Raw genomic sequence first — 19,188 nt, 5'->3', positions numbered from 1 at the left:
TCACACAGTAGCTTCAGGACTACTGTCTTAACAGTATTCTTCCATTTCTCTGTCCAATATTGTAGTGTGGGGGGGGGGAGTTGTGAATAAAAACAAAGCATCCCTAGGGATATAATATAAGGGGAATGGTTTGTAGACATAAAAAACTGATATGTGAAAAAGCATGTGGTATGCATCATGGCATGAGGTTAAAACAAAGTGGCTCCTTACTGAACAACACCTGCTATAGAACTTGACTGTGGAAATAATATATTACAGTGGTGGACCAAATATGAACACAATGGGCCCTACTCAATTGACTTTATTGGCGTTGGCGTTAATGAGCCATTATTACCATTACAATAAATGTTACTTAACCTATTTACACCACATTCAATTGCATTTAGTGTTGTAAATAAAGTCACATCTTTGCGTCAAAAAGTCATATGACCACAATGTGACACAATATCAGTCAAGTGAAGGTGAAGGTACAGTTATATTTTGCCAGATGAGTTTTCATAATACTGAAAATATATGAAGTAGGCTTCTCAGATGGTTTATGAGATATGGGCAGTTGAAGAAGTGTCAGTGGAGCTGGTGGCGAAGGCAGCACCATATTTACAGAGTCTTCCTGCACGGGGATGCTTCATTATAATAAGGTTTATACATAAAAAATAATTAGACTTCCTGCTATCAGTGTTGCTGATGCAAATCTTTCCCACCACCAAACTCAATTACTGAGGGTATCTTAACAAAAACAGGACCTTGTCTACTGTTCTGGTTATGTTCCTTTACTTTTTCACTACACACTGCACATTATGAAGCTTCAAAGGTATTGTCACTGTTGAACTTCAAAAGCTTTTTTTTTTTTTTTTACCGTTGAGCTATTGTCCTTTGTCTCATTCTAAATTTGTATCATGTTTAAACAATCTTGTTCCATCCAATTTTGCTGGACCAGTGATATGGGGTGAGGAGAGGGATGCCCATGGACTCTATTCATTCCAGCTCACTGTGTACCAGTGTCCAGTCTGGAAACCAGGACATGTCAGTGAGGCCAAATCCAACTAATGCTGGCTGAATACTGGATTGGGTTTGTTTTGGCACTACTTTACTATGTGACGTGAATGTGATTCAGATGCTAGACAGTTAGAATGGTACTCTTACCAACTTGATCTCTGCTGGCACTGGCGTATTCTTAACCTCTGCTACAGCCTGGAAGTCTGACAAGATATCCTTCCAGCTTCAAATGGTTTACTTCAAGGTGCAAATCGCTGCATACTATATATCATGCAGATTATATACTCCGTGGCAGTGTTACAAGAGATCATGCCAAATTTTTGTGTTTTTAATTAATTATTATTTTTTTTTATATCTGCTTGCTGTTCCAGTTCCATATTCACTTGGGATAATGCAGCAATGTTTTCATTGCTCAAAACCTTAAGATGCCAAGCATAATTAATTAGGGTAGGTTTAATGTGTGAACAGTGTTTCAATTCTTAACGTCTCAATAAACTTTGACTTAATATGGGACCAAGTACAGATGAGTCTTGATGAGAAATTGCAACCAGCTCTTTCTTTACTGTTGGGAATCTTACTCAAATTCTTTATTTTTATAGGCCAAAACTAGAATTTCATGGTGTGCTGATAATACTGAAGGATGGAGGAATTCAAGCTTGCTGAAAATTAGTACCTGAGGTTACTTACCCTGTTCTGATGAGGTATTTTCCCACTCATTTTTCTGATCTGATAAACTATGAGAAGAACTAGACACACCAGGACAAATGAGACGATGAATGCAACCAGAAATCCTACAAAGTGTATGCCGTGATTGGGCGAAATCTAGAAAAAAAAAAAACAGATCATCTGCACAGTGAACAGGTCAGGCCAGTAATATGCCACCACAATGGAAGAAAATAACATTACAGGTGTCAGTAACTTGAAGATGTAGGTCACCATACCTACAGCTTTGGCCAACAGTTTTGCATCACCCTATAAAATTAACTAACATTGCTTTATAAAGTCGAATGAAACCTGCTCAATAATGTTACTTTAACATATTGAATTACATACCACGTTGTAGTTTTCCATATACTTAACTAAAAACTGACAAAAATTAACAAATGTGACATTTTCTAAATTAACATGAAATACTGTACTACTGTTACGGCTTCCGGTAGACTTTCGCGATATAATTTTGTAGTCTCTTTGATTACACAATGTTAAATAAAATATCTAAATTATGTTCATATAGATTCTTTTCTTATTATGTATCAATCCTAAAATTCTAGGTGGTGCTAAACTTTTGGCCATAGCTGTATATTCTCTGTAAGTCGAATGGATTCTGGTATCCTCAATAAATGCTTCCATTCCTAATTGATATATTCTGTACTTTTATATTCATGTCACACTGTTGTGCTATGTGTTACACTGCAGCCCAGGTCTTTGTTCCAACTGTGTTCTCATTCTTTTAATTGAACAAAGTATACCTCCACCCAGGCCCTACAGTAGGTAAATATTTCATTTTACATTCTAAACCTGGCCCTCTAGAACATCCCCGTCTTAAACTTTACTGAACCAAAGATATACTTTTTTTATAATATCACTATTTTTTTACACATTATTTTTACATACAATTACCCATTTATACAGTTGGGTTTTTTACTGGAGCAATCTAGGTAAAGTACCTTGCTCAAGGGTACAGCAGCAGTGTCCCCCACCTGGGATTGAACCCACGACCCTCCGGTCAAGAGTCCAGAGCCCTAACCACTACTCCACTTGTTTAGAAAACCTCTATATGTGAAACACTGGAGGCAACAATTATACAGACATGAGTATAACAAGTATGACACCTATTAAATCAACAGCTTAATACATATCTGAACACCAAGACACTTAGCCGCATGACACAAGGAAACTATGGCAGGGGTGTGCAATTCACAAGCACTTCTGATTGGCTAACTGTGGAAAAAAGCTGATCTTATATTGGTTACAAGGAAACCCAGAAATTGCTGCCAAGAGAGCATCTGGCAAGGCACAGACGGATCTTTTAAACTTAAGGTATTTTTTGTACATTAGCAAATAGAACATAAGAACATAAGCACATAAGAAAGTTTACAAACAAGAGGAGGCCATTCAGCCCATCTTGCTCGTTTGGTTATTAGTAGCTTATTGATCCCAGAATCTCATCAAGCAGCTTCTTGAAGGATCCCAGGGTGTCAGCTTCAACAACATTACTGGGGAGTTGGTTCCAGACCCTCACATTCTCTGTGTAAAAAATGTTTGAATCAGATCGCCGCGTAGTCTTCTTTGTTCAAGACTGAACAGATTCAATTCTTTTAGCCTGTCTGCATACGACATGCCTTTTAAACCAGGGATAATTCTGGTTGCTCTTCTTTGCACTCTTTCTAGAGCAGCAATATCCTTTTTGTAACGAGGTGACCAGAACTGAACACAATATTCTAGGTGAGGTCTTACTAATGCAAATAAGTGATACTGTTTTCTTAATACATGAACCTGACATTTAAATGCCGCAATCTAGTGAAATCCCACCCCCCCCACCCAAAAAAAACCGCCATCTACTTTGTGGTCAAGCATGTACTTCTTGGGATGTTAAAAAAAAAGAACTGTTTAGAAGCATTTCAAGACAAATGTAATGATTTTTTTTCTTTCGATATTAGTGTTGCTAACCTAGTTTGCTATTTACCTTATTTACATATTTTGTTTAGAATTAAACGCTATATTAAAAAAGTAACAGAAGCTATATGAGTTATTTATTGGACATCCATCGATTTATGAATTTACAATCCATTGAATTATGAAACAATTAAAACATGAAGATTGACAAATAAGTTTATAATGACAGAAATTAAATGCTTATATATGAGATTATCTGTACAACAGCTGTAAAATGTTGTACACTGTTAAAAAATAAGTATATAATAGAAATAAACAAATGAAAAAACATATCTGTCTTTGCAGGACTTGATGGAGCCTACTGTACATATTGCATGCATTTTGGTAGAACAGTAAAAAAAAAATGCAGAAAAATGTGACAGATTATACACAAGTTCTTTAAAACTCTGGGGTTCGGCTGTTACCAAACTGAAAGAACGTCAAGAAAAATCTGAATTCCACAAAGCAGCAGTAATAGTTGGCAATTATTTCTGATCTGTGATGCAACAAACTAAAACACCTGTACATCAGGAACTGAATTCAGCTTTGTAACAGGGCGAGCAGCCCTGTACAGGGTTTGTTTATTTTTAGTACGGGGTCTCCCCCTCCGCCCCTGTGTTATTTTGTCTTATTTTGAATCAGATGTGTGTAGCTCTTGACTCTGCAAACACTGAAAATACGCACCGGTTATCAGAGACTCTGATTCGGAGTGTACCATCAAAACTGGTATGTAGGGAACCGGACACAGATTTTTTTGTTCCTCGTGGCAAGCTGCAGAAACACTAATTTGATTTCACTGGTGCCCAGGCACCGGCATTAGAGCGGTGAGGTGCCATATAAGCATTTTCATAACAAATCGGTAAAGATTCTTAAGTTAATTCTTAAGTCAATGTTTTGTATATAGAGAAAAAAGTACCAGAACAGGTTGACTACATCAGTGACTGTATGCAATTTTATGTACAGTATACATTTCTGCAAAGAAAGCCGTTGGACAAACATACAATCTTAATGGCTTGACACCTACTGTTGTAGAATGCTGCCCTCTAGTGGCTATTCCTAGGTGACATTCAAGACCAGCTGAAGGGTGGAACTGTATTTCTAGTTGGACATAAACCCAATACAGATATTTACCTTTCCAGTTGAATTCTTCCGCAGGGTAAAGTTTGCCATCAAAGGACCAAACAAATTGATGTCGTTCTGAAAAAAAATAAAATAAAAAAAAATAATAGGCCAAAGCCAGGTTTTCAGTTTTCAGAACACGTTTCAGTGGTCTCAACCCAAGTCCCAGCTGACATTATAAAACAACCACAAAATTTGACACAATTGTCAAACTCACAGGGATTGTGAATTTTAAAACTTGTAAGACAAACGTTCAACTTAAAAGGTGTTGTTGCTAACAAAATATTTTCATAAAATTCTCCATCATGGACTTCGATTCACTATATATACTGTATCTCAAATCAGAATTTTGAGCCGACTCTGTTCATTTAAACTATTGGAAAAGTGTTGATTGTGAAACAAGTTCACTTTAGTTTTTTCTCCCGTAACTTGACTATGATTCTGTTTCATTGATAATGTAAAAAAAAGGCAGCCCCTTAATTAATTCAAAGGGAGCTGTGTGGTCCAGTGGTTAAAGAAAAGGGCTTGTAACCAGGAGCTTCCCGATTCCAGCCTTGCTGAAGCACCCCCAGATCATCACCGATCCTCCACCGCATTTCACAATGGGTGCGAGACACTGTGGCTTGTAGGCATCTCCAGGTCTCCGTCGAACCATTAGACGACCAGGTGTTGGGCAAAGCTGAAAATTGGACTCATCTGGGGGTGCTTCAGCAAGGCTGGAATCGGGCAGATTTGTCTTTGTGAAGGACGCATGAATCAAGCCAAGTACAAGGTTGTCCTGGAAGAAAACTTGCTTCCTTCTGCTCTGACAATGTTCCCCAACTCTGAGGATTAGTTTTTCCAGCAGGACAATGCTCCATGCCACACAGCCAGGTCAATCAAGGTGTGGATGGATGACCACCAGATCAAGACCCTGTCATGGCCAGCCCAATCTCCAGACCTGAACCCCATTGAAAACCTCTGGAATGTGATCAAGAGGAAGATGGATGGTCACAAGCCATCAAACAAAGCCGAGCTGCTTGAATTTTTGTGCCAGGAGTGGCATAAAGTCACCCAACATCAATGTGAAAGACTGGTGGAGAGCATGCCAAGACGCATGAAAGCTGTGCTTGAAAATCAGGTTTATTCCACCAAATATTGATTTCTGTACTCTTCCTAAGTTAAAACATTAGTATTGTGTTGTTTAAAAATGAATATGAACTTATTTTCTTTGCATTATTCGAGGTCTGACAACACTGCATCTTTTTTGTTATTTTGACCAGTTGTCATTTTCTGCAAATAAATGCTCTAAATGACAATATTTTTATTTGGAATTTGGGAGAAATGTTGTCAGTAGTTTATAGAATAAAACAAAAATGTTCATTTTACCCAAACACATACCTATAAATAGTAAAACAAGAGAAACTGATAATTTTGCAGTGGTCTCTTAATTTTTTCCAGAGCTGTATATGTGTATAATATATAGCTTCCAGTTCAATAGAACATACAATGCGTAATTCTTACAATAATTGTATTATAGGAAGATAGCTCTGTATATTAAACTGACAGCATTACCATTTATTGTAGGTAACAAAATCATTCCATACATTTCCATGCCATGCACATGCATTTACTACACAGGTCTCAAATGTATGCCTTAGCAAACATGCATTTACATTTTAAGCATTACATTTGGTACTACACTAGGTTAAAGAAAGCTCTGCTTGCAGGCCTTGCTTTTAGATTGTTTTGCATTTTCATCATCTTTTTACTTGGAAAATAAAATTGTCCCCACCCCTTCAGCTGCTTCCACTATTGGCCGATATGCTTTGTAGCCTGCCAGTAAGATGCTTTGACCCCTAAGACACTGATGAGCTGAAAGACCTATGAAGTGTAGATGCAATATATTTCCTGGAATGGAAAGCAATGCAAGCAGTGAACTTTCTTTTACCTAGTGTAGTGCCACATTTCCCTTAAAAAATAATGAAATAATGTTTGCTATACATTTTTACATTTTAAACTGTAAAGTTTAATGACAATATTAAAAACCACTTGAACGACTTCTTTTTTTTTTTACTTTTAATTCAGCCTTACTCCGCTTAACTGAATAATGATATGTAGAGAATGCAACATACCTGTGATGCATTGGAAAAGGTGAGGTAGGCAGGCAGTGCCAGAATCCCATGTGGTTCTTTTATGAGTGCTGTGTACTTCACTGTGTAGTGTGAACCAACTACAAAGAGAAACAACATTAGTGGATAATGGAGTGCTAACCAAGGCAAATCAAAATCTGACACATTCTGGAGTCTTGGTCAATGACAGAAAAACTCATAAGCTGATTGGCTAAAAAACATCCATTATAACCTGCCTGAATCCTCGTTACCACAAGCTGGAAGCTGTATCCCTGCTTGCACATACATCACAGAGAGAACGCAAGAAGAAAAGGAACTATAATGAAAAGTCTCGGTACGCCATTAGATGAGAGGAATAATATTCTTCCAATCTCTGGTCAGAAGTGGTGCTGTTGCACATGTTTTCTGAATGATTACATTTTCATCTAAGGAAATTCAAAAAAAAGAAAACACACCTCTTACCTGTCAGGGTATCTTTTGTGAAAGTCTGGAACCCTCTTTCCAACACGTTACCACTAGTAACCTGCAGAGTCAGGCCAGTAACCGCATCCCGTATGCTGAGCTGGGAGATATTTGTGGCTGATGGTATACCTGTGTTGTTAATCACCAGCTTAAAAGACACAGTCGGGAATTCTTTTTTGGAATCCACCTACATTTGAAAACAAGAATAATATACTATATATATTCTCTCTCTCTCTCTCTCTCTCTCTCTCTCTCTCTCTCTCTCTCTCTCTCTCTCTCTCTCTCTCTCTCTCTCTCTCTCTCTCTCTCTCTCTCTCTCTCTCTCTCTCTCTCTCTCTCTCTCTCTCTCTCTCTCTCTCTCTCTCTCTCTCTCTCTCTCTCTCTCTCTCTCTCTCTCTCTCTCTCTCTGTGTGTGTCTATATATATATATATATATATATAGACACACACACACACACACACATGAATATGTGTTAATACTAATTTATTAAATATACATTTATATAATTTTATTTTATGAGATGGCTTGTATTTTGTATCATTAAAATAAACTAGTCAACCTCAGTCAACCTTGACTGGTGGATAACTCTACACCTTCGCTTCATTTGACAGACAGTCTTTATCTTGAATGTTCTCCATATAAAATATATGCATCCTGCCTCTTAATTTTTTAATTCAACACCACGCTTTTTACCAGTACCAAAAGGCATAAAAAATATTAAAACGGACTAGTGGACTGACCTCTGACAGGAAACGGATCGTTCAGCCATTCATTTGCAACTACCAAGTGCAGCTGGTTATACTGTCCGTTGTAGGGATGTCACAATATTAACTTTGTCATCACGATATTAGTTCAGAAATTCTCGCGATATATTGAGTATCTTGATATTTCAGGTCCGATTTTGAAGTAATTGCAACGTTTTCTCTTTTTTCAGAAAGGAAAAAATATCATCTATGAGACTATCAAAAAACAAATTTGTTGCAGGTTGGAGCAATTACATTATTCTTTTGAGTTGTTTCTTACTAGGTTTACAATCTTAAAAGGTTTTTATTTATTTCAGAAAAATGAGGGGAAACTGTGCACTCACTTCAAAATGGGGCCTTTAGTGTTCTTAATAAATGAATATCTCTATAAAAACAAACACCTTTTATGGGAATCAGACCTGCCACAAAATAAAAGCAAGCAGTTCTACTGATATTAGGCGTACAAAAATAAGAAACAGAATCACCAATTTGGTTCTGTTTAATGTTTTAAAAAATATACCCACAATTTTTATGTTTATGCTACTAAAATACCCAAACTAATGTCTTATTCAGCTATTCACACTCAAGCATCATTCTTACAGTAGCTACATAGGGGTTGATACCCTTGAAAAAGATTTATGCTCTTATTTCCTTAAAGAGCAGTCCATTTGCAAAAATCAGTATGTCCAGGAATTCTATTTTAGGTTTCTGTTTAAAAAAATAAAAATAAAAAGCATATTAAGATTTTCTGTGCTTCGGCGTAAACGAAAAGGTGGTAGAACATGCCCACACAGGGGCTGTACCGACAGACTAGAAAATTGCAAATGTAATACCGATCCACAAAAAGGGAGACAAAACCGAACCAGGTAACTACAGACCAATAAGCCTGACGTCTATTATATGTAAACTTATAGAAACTATAATAACATCAAAATTGAAAATTACCTATATGGTAACAGTATCCTGGGAGACAGTCAGGATGGTTTAAGGAAAGGGAGAGCGTGTCTAACTAACCTGCTTGATTTTTTTGAGGATGCAACATCGACAATGGATAATTGCAAAGCAAACAACATGGTTTATTTAGATTTCCAGAAAGCTTTTGACAAAGTCCTGCATAAAAGATTAATTCTCAAACTGAACGCAGTAGGGATTCAAGGAAATGCATGCACATGGATTAGGGAGTGGTTAACATGTAGAAAACAGAAAGTACTGATTAGAGGAGAAACCTCAAAATGGAGCGAGGTAACCAGTGGTGTACCACAGGGATCAGTATTAGGTCCTCTGCTATTCCTAATCTACATTAATGATTTAGATTCTGGTATAGTAAGCAAACTTGTTAAATTTGCAGACGACACAAAAATAGGAGGAGTGGCAAACACTGTTGCAGCAGCAAAGGTCATTCAAAATGATCTAGACAGCATTCAGAACTGGGCAGAAACATGGCAAACGACATTTAATAGAGAAAAGTGTAAAGTACTGCACGCAGGCAATGTACATTTGTTAACTTTTGCTATGTGGGGCAGCAGTGTGGAGTAGTGGTTAGGGCTCTGGACTCCTGACCGGAGGGTTGTGGGTTCAATCCCCGGTGGGAGACACTGCTGCTGTATCCTTGAGCAAGGTACTTTACCTACATTGCTCCAGTAAAAACCCAACTGTAAAATGGGTAATTGTATGTAAAAATAATGTGATATCTTGTAACAATTGTAAGTCGCCCTGGATAAGGGCGTCAGCTAAGAAATAAATAATAATAATATTTAAGCCATCAAATTAGACAGTACAAGTCAATACGTAAAAGTATAGTCAACAGTTTGTGGATGGATTGTCTTTTCAATTGAACTACACGAGTTGTACCGAGTTTGTACAGTACGTATACTGTAATTGATTTATTCACAGCAGTTCTTTCAACCGTTTCCATAAGGACGTTTAACTAAAAATAAACTTGCAAATACTGTAATACTGTAAACATGTGAGCTCTGTTACTTATATGCATGTTAATGCCATGGCTCATGTGCACCCGTGGTTAACTCGACACCTCGGATAAGTCAACACTAAATGGCATCCCTGTGGGATGTCAAGTTAACCGAGGTTGACTGTATACCATTTTAATTATTCTTATTTAAAGTATTTGTAGCTAACAAAATAGTTTGAGAAGATTTACCTGTCACCCACATCAGTTCACTAAATAGGTTTGGCAAGCATGTATCTTCCTTTTAGAACTTTATAACTGGAAGGGCACATGCTTTCAGATCTTGACCTTCCTGGGTCACTTCACCTGGTGAGTGAAATTTTCCCAATCCCTTCAGGGTCTGGCTTTTAAATGTATTTCAGTCATTCAGGGAAGCAACCCGATGTTTACTGAACATGTTCAGACGTTCTAAGAGATGATTGGGAAATTTAGTTTTTATAAAACAGTCTAATAAGGCCTACCTGTCCACATTTGTGAAATGTCAGACCAAATGTCGAAGCCTGTGCAAGGCTTCTGATCTGAAAAGAAAAAAAATGAGCAAGTATGTCATTAACACACATTCCCTGTCAGGACATTAGAGTTATCAATAACATGAAAAACAGACACCATGACTTATATCAACTTATGCACCTGTGTACAATGAAGTCTGACATGTGTGGGTATAAACAGACAAGTACCTCCACATATCTCCAGAATCTAACAATGTATGGTAAAGAATGTTGTCACCATGCTTTATCATAAATGGCTAAGTGTTTCATTAGACAAGTACAAGCACCTCCAATTTATCTCCATCACTGGGAATATGCATCCTATTTTGTGGATATTAAACAGCCCTTGTATACTGGCTAAATTCCAATAAAGGTCAAAGAGCAACCACTGATCTTTAAGTGATTTTCTTTTGTCAGTAAAATACTTACATGTTTGTGTCTTGGCAATGGTTCTCTTTTTCTTCTCTGGAGAATATCACCTGTCCAGGTGCTGATCAAGGTAAACACTGAATGTCTCCATGGACCTCCTGGGGCTGCAGAAGACAGTGAAAGAACAGGGTCCTCCACCATCTGCTCATGGCTCCCAGACATTACAGCATTCTCTAGAAATGCAGATTACTCAATGTAACCAGGGTCAAGTCTAAAGTTAGCAAAGGTTAAACAAATATTATGAGCACACTGTGCTCAGCACAGCTGTAAGGTAAGCAGGATGTTCACCACTGAGGGTGCAGAAGAACTGATAAAGTGGGGTCTGATAAAGGAACTGATAAAGTGGGGTCCCTTGTGTAGAAGGGGTGGATGTTCTGTGGCGGATACAACATTGCTTCCTGCACACACAGTTAGGCAAGATATATAAGACAGGCATTTGAGAGTGTTTGTGAGAAAAGCATACCTGGGTTTCACCCCTGCTTAAACTGAGTGAGAACAATGACCTGTCGTACTCTAGGTAATTTTCAAGCACCACACACCAAAGTTTGCAAAATGCAAGTGTGTAGTACAGAATTCCGTGTGAGGGCAAGAGGAAGTATTTGTTGAAAACAATACAGTTTGTACAGAATTGGATTCATGTGCACATTTTTTTACCAAAGCTTTTACAAGTGCATAATAGTAATAGATTTACCTGTGACGTATGTGCTTTTGTAAAAATGATCTCTTCTGTGCATGGATGAAAAATAGACTGGCCCTTTGTCATCTATTAACTAAAATAAAAGCAAAACATAAAAAACATTCAGTCCTTAAGGGATAAAAAGTTAATTCATATCAAAATTAAAAATTATACATTTTCAAATGGAAAGATAGGGATATATATATATGTGTGTGTGTGTGTGTGTGTGTGTGAATCAGTTAAAACCTCATCACATGACCAAAAATAGATCGAACTATTTCCCCCATGACGCTGCTTACGGTCAACAGTTTTTTTTTTTTTTACAAACTCCCTCAGATGATGTCATCACGCTGAAAGTCCTTCCTCTCTTCACACAACAAGGCAAAATGGCGGGCAACAGAAAAAAGATTAAAAATATATACTACAAAGATGCTGCAAACACTAAAATCATCATGAAAACTTCGCTTTCAGTGTTTTCTGACTTCCACTTTCCCTCTATACATCTTCTACCAGTCCATGTTTACTAATTTTTTTTATATATATATATATATATATATATATATATATATATATATATATATATATATATATATATACACACACACACACACACACACAGTTGTAGTCAAAAGTTTACATACACCAATGGAAATTTATAATTTCTAGAAATTTCTCAAACAAATACTTGTAGCAAAAGTTTTGCTTTTGTGGATGAGGATGAAAAGGTTACATGAAATAGATGTCTACAATTATTTATTACAGCAATTTTTTTGCAAAACTCCAAAAATGCTAAATCAAAAGCATTCATACCCGATAAAGGAAAATAAAATTATTAGCTAGTTGAGGCACCTTTAGCAATAATAACCTCTTTTAAACGATATATTAATTGCGTAATTCCCCGGGGTGCAAGTAGAAAACACTAGTGGTGGCTTTGAGTAAATTGTTGATGCTCATAATGCATCAGAGTAGAAAAATGCTAACCAGCGTTAGATGATATGTGGACTAAACGACTTCTGTGTCAGTTTGCGCAGTGCCGCAGCCTTCCTGTCCGTGGCGAGCACAATAGAATTCTATGCCGAACCTGACCTTGTTTAGCCCAACGGTTGTGTCAGCAGAGAGCAGGAGAGATTTTAATTTTGTTTTAAATATCTTTCTGAAATCAGAGGGTAGTGGTGAGATGTATCTGTTGTGTCAAGTTTAAATATTGCATACTCGCTAGTCAGTTTTATAAGGCGATATTTAATAAGTAGGCCAAGATGCCGCTGCTGCATATACAGTATATTACATGCTGAGTGAGACTTGCGTGGTGATTTCTCAGATGGCTTTTGAATAGTGTTACTGCTACTGCTTGCCTCAGTTTTCTTTGTTCTGTTCTCTGACTAAATAAATACCACAGTATATTTGCCAGTTTTTCTGTAATTCTTAGTGACAGCGATGAAAAAAAACTGATTGTTGAGTGATTTAAATGCTGTTTCAGTTGTATGTTGACATTCTTACCTACAGAAAAACTATTTAGATAATTGTTATTAAGGACCCATAATATTAATAGAGCAGGTAAGTAAGTTGATCTATGATGTCATAGCCGTGCCTTAAGACAATTATTACCGCACGGTCATGTGATCTTGTTCAACCAATCACAGCACTTAATTTATCCAAGCCATTTTATATGTAAGAAATAACCCACAACAGTGTGCGGTAAGACAATCCTTACGGCACGCTTTGGGTGCCTTATGAGGCACGAGGTTCATTTTTTTTATTTACCGCACACCGTGTCGTGGGTTATTTCTTACATATATAATTATGGGTAAAGGATATGCAAATATAAACATTACCTACCTTTGCATATACCGATTACCCATACTTCTATAATTACTGCTTTCCACCACCTTAACTCGAATGCTACTGCTATTCATACATTCAAACACATCTCTCTCTCTCTCTCTCTCTCTCTCTCTCTCTCTCTCTCTCTCTCATATATATATATCGTATACATGTGATTAATTATGTTATCACCTGCTGTGGAAATAATGTATATGTACTGTACATGCAAAAACATGTTTGCATTGGTTACTATTGTGCTATGAACATTCTGCTTCATGAAGAAACAATACAATGCTGTATACTACGCTACAATGTACCACACGCGTGGGGGTGGCCACATATCACAAGCTTTAGTGTCATACGCACGTTTGTAATAAGAGCAGTTCTCACAAACTGTACTAAAATATGTTATTTGTTAATGAGTCATAGTGTTGTTCTGCTTATAAACACATACTTAAATCTCATATCACATGCTTACCTTAACTGAATTGCTTTCAAACAATATTGCTTTCAATTCAGTTCTGCGCATTTGGTCTTCATCGAATGTATTGCATTTGCCAAGCATTGTATGTCCCAGCATCTGCGTGTGTACCAAGCTGGTCACTTGCAAGCGAGTCGTGTGTTTTATTCTGTCAACGCTTTCCAAATGGTAACTTGGTTCTGAATCTTGGTTCTCCGGAAATAAATCACTAATTACCTTAAAACACGTTTTTGTTACATTGTATCGGTAGCCGTTGTATAATGAAACACAGTTCAAAGATTGGTGAAAATATATTACACAACTTAAAATTAACGTGGCTACTGGTAAAGCGACAGTACAAATGTTTACTAGTATTCGTAGTAAACATGTCTTTTTTCTATTATTCTGTGGAATAAATGACTCCCAAAGCCTGGAGATTTGCCAGTAACTTTCCATTGTAAGTAAATTTGCGCATCATCGTAAATAATGTAACAAACGCTTGGTTACATTCATTAGGCTTGCAACTTTGTTGTGCCCCTAAGTTCTACTGTGTAGTACTACGTTGAGCAGCCTCCTGAAATGTGATCTCCCCCACTCCTAGTTTAAAATCATACTCAGCCTCCAGAATGTGGTCAGTTAATACTTCCGACGAAAAATATAGATGTCCATCATATTAAAAAAAAAATATATATATATAAGACAAATAACGTTTTCCTTCTATCACAGGATTGCATTATCAGAAGTCATTCTTCTCTCCTGTTTTGCATCGCATTCCTTGACAACTTTCCAAACTTTAAATGCCCCGCCTCCATCACGTTACGATTGGTGCTAGGCCGCCATATTTGGGGAGGTTGTACTAAAATCTGTGTTTTGACAGGTTGAAGACCTACCAATCAAATAAAACAAATGGTAACATTTTCCCAGTCTTTGGGATTTGGGAGTCTTCAGCTTTCTTGGTATCGTAGTTGTAGTTTTTTTTTTTTTGCTTTCCTTGTTACTTTAAAAATCGAATTTACTCGTTCAGACTACATCGTGAATTTGAATTTATTTGCGCACATGTTTTATTTTTCAAATAAAAACACATCTCTCAGAAAAACGTTAACATTATGCGGGTTTTATGAACATTGTTTTTTTTTAAAAAAAATCAAGTTGTATTGCCATGAAAATCTGCTGAGAGGGAAGTAAGGCCCCTCGCCAGTTTTCGTTTTGCTCAGGTGAAACAGTTTTAAGTCCAAGATAGCTTTGGTAACTGCTAATATACTACAGTATCCGTTTTAAAAGACTTTGTACAGCATTCCACACGTTTGCTGCAGTGGCAGAAACACAATTGCTTATTGTGTATCTCTGTGACTTATAAGGGACGGATCTAGCAATTAAAACATTATATTTCCATATGCATTATTTTGATGTAAGTTTCTCATTGGTATATATTATCAACAAATACGTAAACATAACACATTTAATAAACAGATCACTACCTTTTTAGATAAAAAGAAACCTCCTCAATGACTTGAAAACTATAAAAAAAACAGTCGACTAAAAATTAAATTTACAGGTCCAGTTAAAAGAAGCTGCTACTGAGAGTGTGTATGTGACCAGAGAATCCGTTAATACACTGGTACAGAACTATTTCACTCAGATAAATGACATCACAGAAGCCTTGGAACATGATAAACAGCAGCAGTTCAGACGTCTAGAAGGTAGGTGAATCAGGCAACAATGGCAGGGTATGAACTCACTCTAGCCCTGCACCAGTTCCTGGGTTTTAGGTACATGGAACTCAAGAAGTCGGGCCCCAGCTACTCCAAACTGATGGCATTTATTACAGCATGAATGAAGGCTATTGCACACTTGATCCATTCCATCATTTACCACCCATAATCCGTACATGCGGTCTGCAAACTGATTGCACACAGACGCCTTTGATACTTATAGATTCAGCACAAAGCTGACTACTTTTAACAAATCCGCTATTCCATGAAGATCAGTTGTCATCCTACAGTATATCATTGATTGCTTTCATTTGCAACCTACGTTAAATTCAGATGAAGAAGTATATCTGTATATATATATAGTATATATTGGTGGTTCAGTAGCATGGCAACACAGACCAAGTACTAATTTTAATATTTAAATTATTTACCAGCTTGGAAACAGTCCTCACAACTGGTAGCTTCACTGACAAGACCCTCATACGTTTGGAGGGTATTTTGATGTTGTAATGTTTGAATGGTATTGAACTTACCTTTTTTGTCCCAATAGAGTGGTTTTACAAAAGAAAACAAGCCTGACCGAGTATGACTTGAATCACGAAGCAACACTTGAGTTTCGAAGGATAAAGATGTCTGCTTTGGATCATATGGAAAAACACCTTGATGGACAACTGCAGGTACAAATATATTGAAAAACATTTCTTTTTTTTTTTTAAATGCAGTGTCTGAAGAATATGAGAAATGCAGTACTGGTTCTTGTTCTAAGTTTCAGAATTTGGTAATTTAGTTCCTGGTTATCTCTTATGGTTTTGTTTAACAGGAAGTGGAGACCTTCATGACACAGCTTGCAGCACTCGCCAGAGTTCCTCTGGGGAGGGCAAAGTCTTACACTAAGAACAATTCAGGTAGATACTGGTAGCCATGGTTTCACTCATCCACACTGCACACTGTAATGTTACAGAACTAGCAAGAAATAACAAAGGGACAAGAAAAAGCTCAGAAAAATATGAACATACCTGTGACTCATTTCTAGTTCATACATTTATATTAAATGTTGCTTCTAGAAGAGCGGTGCACTAGAGAGAATGCTTTGAGAATCTGGCTGAATGTGAAATACACTGGATGACAGAAGAGCTGTTTTCCTATAGTATGCAGTTGATAATAATCAAGAAGATTGGGTGACTTGAGTACTTAGCTGTAAAGTTGTACAGTTGAGCTCATTTTGTTCTGTAAAAAGAAAACAAAATACAGGAAGATATCTCTGTATAACATGACATCCCCTTATGTATATTCATTTAAATTTAGGAATGGGTTGTTTAATTGAGCTATAATGAATGAACGTGTGGCTATTGAATAGTAGTTAGTGCCACTGTAGTTTTCTTTACATTTAAACAGTTTGTAAATTATTTTAATTATCAAACTGTTTCCATCTTTTTTTTCTAAAAGAAAAATAATACCACAATGTACAATGCAATCTGTAAACTATCTATTAAGTAAAGTAAAAGTAAAATATATATTTTTGCAGAATACAAAAGAATATCAACAATAGAAAAGACCTCAGATCCTAAACCAGCCAAGTAACAAGTTAATTAAAAAGTGCTCAGCACACACATTGGCTGATCTTGGTCTAATATCGGTTGTGGACCATGGGGAAGATCCCTAAAAAAACTCTTAGGACAGTTTGGAAACCACTTTTGTATTGCAATACAAATACAGATACGCTTTCTATCCACTGAAAGTAAAGGTCATGTGACATTTTGTAATTTCCCTACAATCATCAAGCAGCTTTGAAATGAAGGTATTTATTCAGGTAAAATTGGACCTTGGGATATTTGTAAAGCAATTAAGTTTCTATAACACCCATGCATCATGGGTATTATGAAAATGTTAAGTGAACACATACATTTTGTATTCTATAAATATACACCATGTTGTACAACACCATATTGAATCTTTAGAATTAAATAAGGTACATGTTTTATGTTTGGTGGGTAATATCATGTTTCTAATATAAAACCAGTTCATACTGTACAGGTTTTCTTTTCATAAATATTCACATTAAGGCTGTAGGTTTGGTCATCTAGTCCAGAGAACCAGTAGATCTAAACTTCATTTCTTTTTTCTCTCTCAAGAAGTTCTTTAGCTCCATCTATTGCAAACAATGTATACAGACCAGCAAAGGGTTATGGTACAGTAGCATTGGAATTCATTACTTTTATGAAGTTTTACGAAGTGTTTGGTTTTTTATCATGAAAGTGATTTTCTACCTCATTTGCACTGTTTTCTTTCTGATTACTAATTATTGCTTTGAAACCAATGTGCTTACCTCTTCCTAGCCTTATTCTCTTTAATCGTGCTGAGAATCTTGGGTTTTCACTTCCTTTTTTACAAATACAACCCTATGAATAATTTGCTGCATTCTGGTTCCTTTTCTGTAGGTCACCTGGTCTAATTGCACACCTTTGTATTAAATGTAAAAAAAAAACAACCCGACAACCCATGAGGTGATTGGGTTCCAGGAAGAAGCACATTTAACCTGTTAGGTTTGTCTTTTTTAAGTAGGTTTTAAAACGTTTGTCAGCACACATTTAACATTTTTGCTAAGGCAGGTAGATAAAACAGAAGGTTATGGTGTGTTTTTTGTTTTATTATTATTATTATTATTATTATTATTATTATTATTATTATTATTATTATTATTATTATTGGTAAATGTTTATTAAAATAAGGCATTGCTGTTGTATCTGACTGTTTAATCATTCTGTTTCACTAACATGCCATTGGGTTAAATTTGCTTTATAGTTGGGTGTTTTTACATATGTACGTATTAAAGCATTAAAAGAAACATATACTTTGCATTTCACAGCATTCATTACTTCAGTACATTTTTTCTGCCCTTGTTTTTAGAGAGGTACTCCCGCAGAAAAGATTCATTTAAATCAAAGCTTAGTACAGTTGCCAGTTTGCACAAATAAACAGTTTCAGTAATTAAAACAATGGCTAGAGGGCTTACTTTTTTTAATCATATTTTTCATGGTTTGTTTCACAATGTTGGAGTTTTCATTTTTAAATCACCAGACAACAGTAATTAAACATAAGTAAAAATGTAGGTGAATACAAAGAAATAATCGGTAAAAAAAGAAAAAAAATGTGACTGGGGTCTGATTCCATGCAGGTATTACACAGGTACTGTACAAATAATGAAGAAATGTTCCTTGCTATCATACTATCTTGTTAAATTACAATATGGTGTATGTTACTTTGCTAGAAATGAACACTGATTTATATGCACCACTCCTACTGAGGTACTAGCACAATACGATCCTTATAGATCTTGGGTGCAGTCACTAACCACGCTGAATATTATACCAATCGGAATTAGCACTTTTTTTGAAAGGCTACCTGTAGGAAGCCTTGTATTGCAGACCTACGAATGTGTTAGTGGCATTTTTATTAACTTTACACTACCACACAGTGTGTTTTAAATCGGAGGATTCTTGGCAAAAAAAATAATGTATCCACAAAATGTGTTAATACATGCAACTAACT

The 19,188-nt window shown here is 36.3% G+C and overlaps 1 protein-coding gene and 1 long non-coding RNA gene across 3 annotated transcripts in view; one reads left to right on the top strand and one right to left on the bottom strand.

Annotated features, from left to right (window-relative positions):
* LOC117408524 (limbin-like) overlaps positions 1-14,749 on the bottom strand; it is a 78,111-nt gene extending 63,362 nt beyond the window's left edge. For both annotated transcript variants that reach the window (XM_034013567.3, XM_034013568.3), the window contains exons 1-8: positions 13,946-14,749; positions 11,662-11,740; positions 10,971-11,143; positions 10,515-10,571; positions 7,344-7,530; positions 6,885-6,982; positions 4,783-4,848; positions 1,684-1,818 (exon numbers count right to left, since the gene is read on the bottom strand). In XM_034013567.3, the coding sequence (XP_033869458.3) occupies positions 1,684-1,818; positions 4,783-4,848; positions 6,885-6,982; positions 7,344-7,530; positions 10,515-10,571; positions 10,971-11,143; positions 11,662-11,740; positions 13,946-14,383 (1,233 nt within the window). In that variant the 5' untranslated portion in view covers positions 14,384-14,749. The remainder of the gene's footprint in view (positions 1-1,683; positions 1,819-4,782; positions 4,849-6,884; positions 6,983-7,343; positions 7,531-10,514; positions 10,572-10,970; positions 11,144-11,661; positions 11,741-13,945) is intronic.
* Positions 14,750-14,800: 51 nt separating this feature from the next.
* On the top strand, positions 14,801-18,793 carry LOC117408999 (uncharacterized). Its single transcript, XR_004545461.3, has 3 exons — positions 14,801-15,627; positions 16,190-16,316; positions 16,460-18,793. It is a non-coding gene; the product is annotated as an uncharacterized LOC117408999 (long non-coding RNA).
* Positions 18,794-19,188: the final 395 nt, after the last annotated feature.

The sequence above is a fragment of the Acipenser ruthenus genome, chromosome 2 (genome assembly GCF_902713425.1).
Source record: "Acipenser ruthenus chromosome 2, fAciRut3.2 maternal haplotype, whole genome shotgun sequence".
Lineage (NCBI taxonomy): Eukaryota > Metazoa > Chordata > Actinopteri > Acipenseriformes > Acipenseridae > Acipenser > Acipenser ruthenus.
The sequence above is the reverse complement of the archived record's forward strand: the minus strand, read 5'-3'. Positions and strand labels throughout refer to the sequence as shown.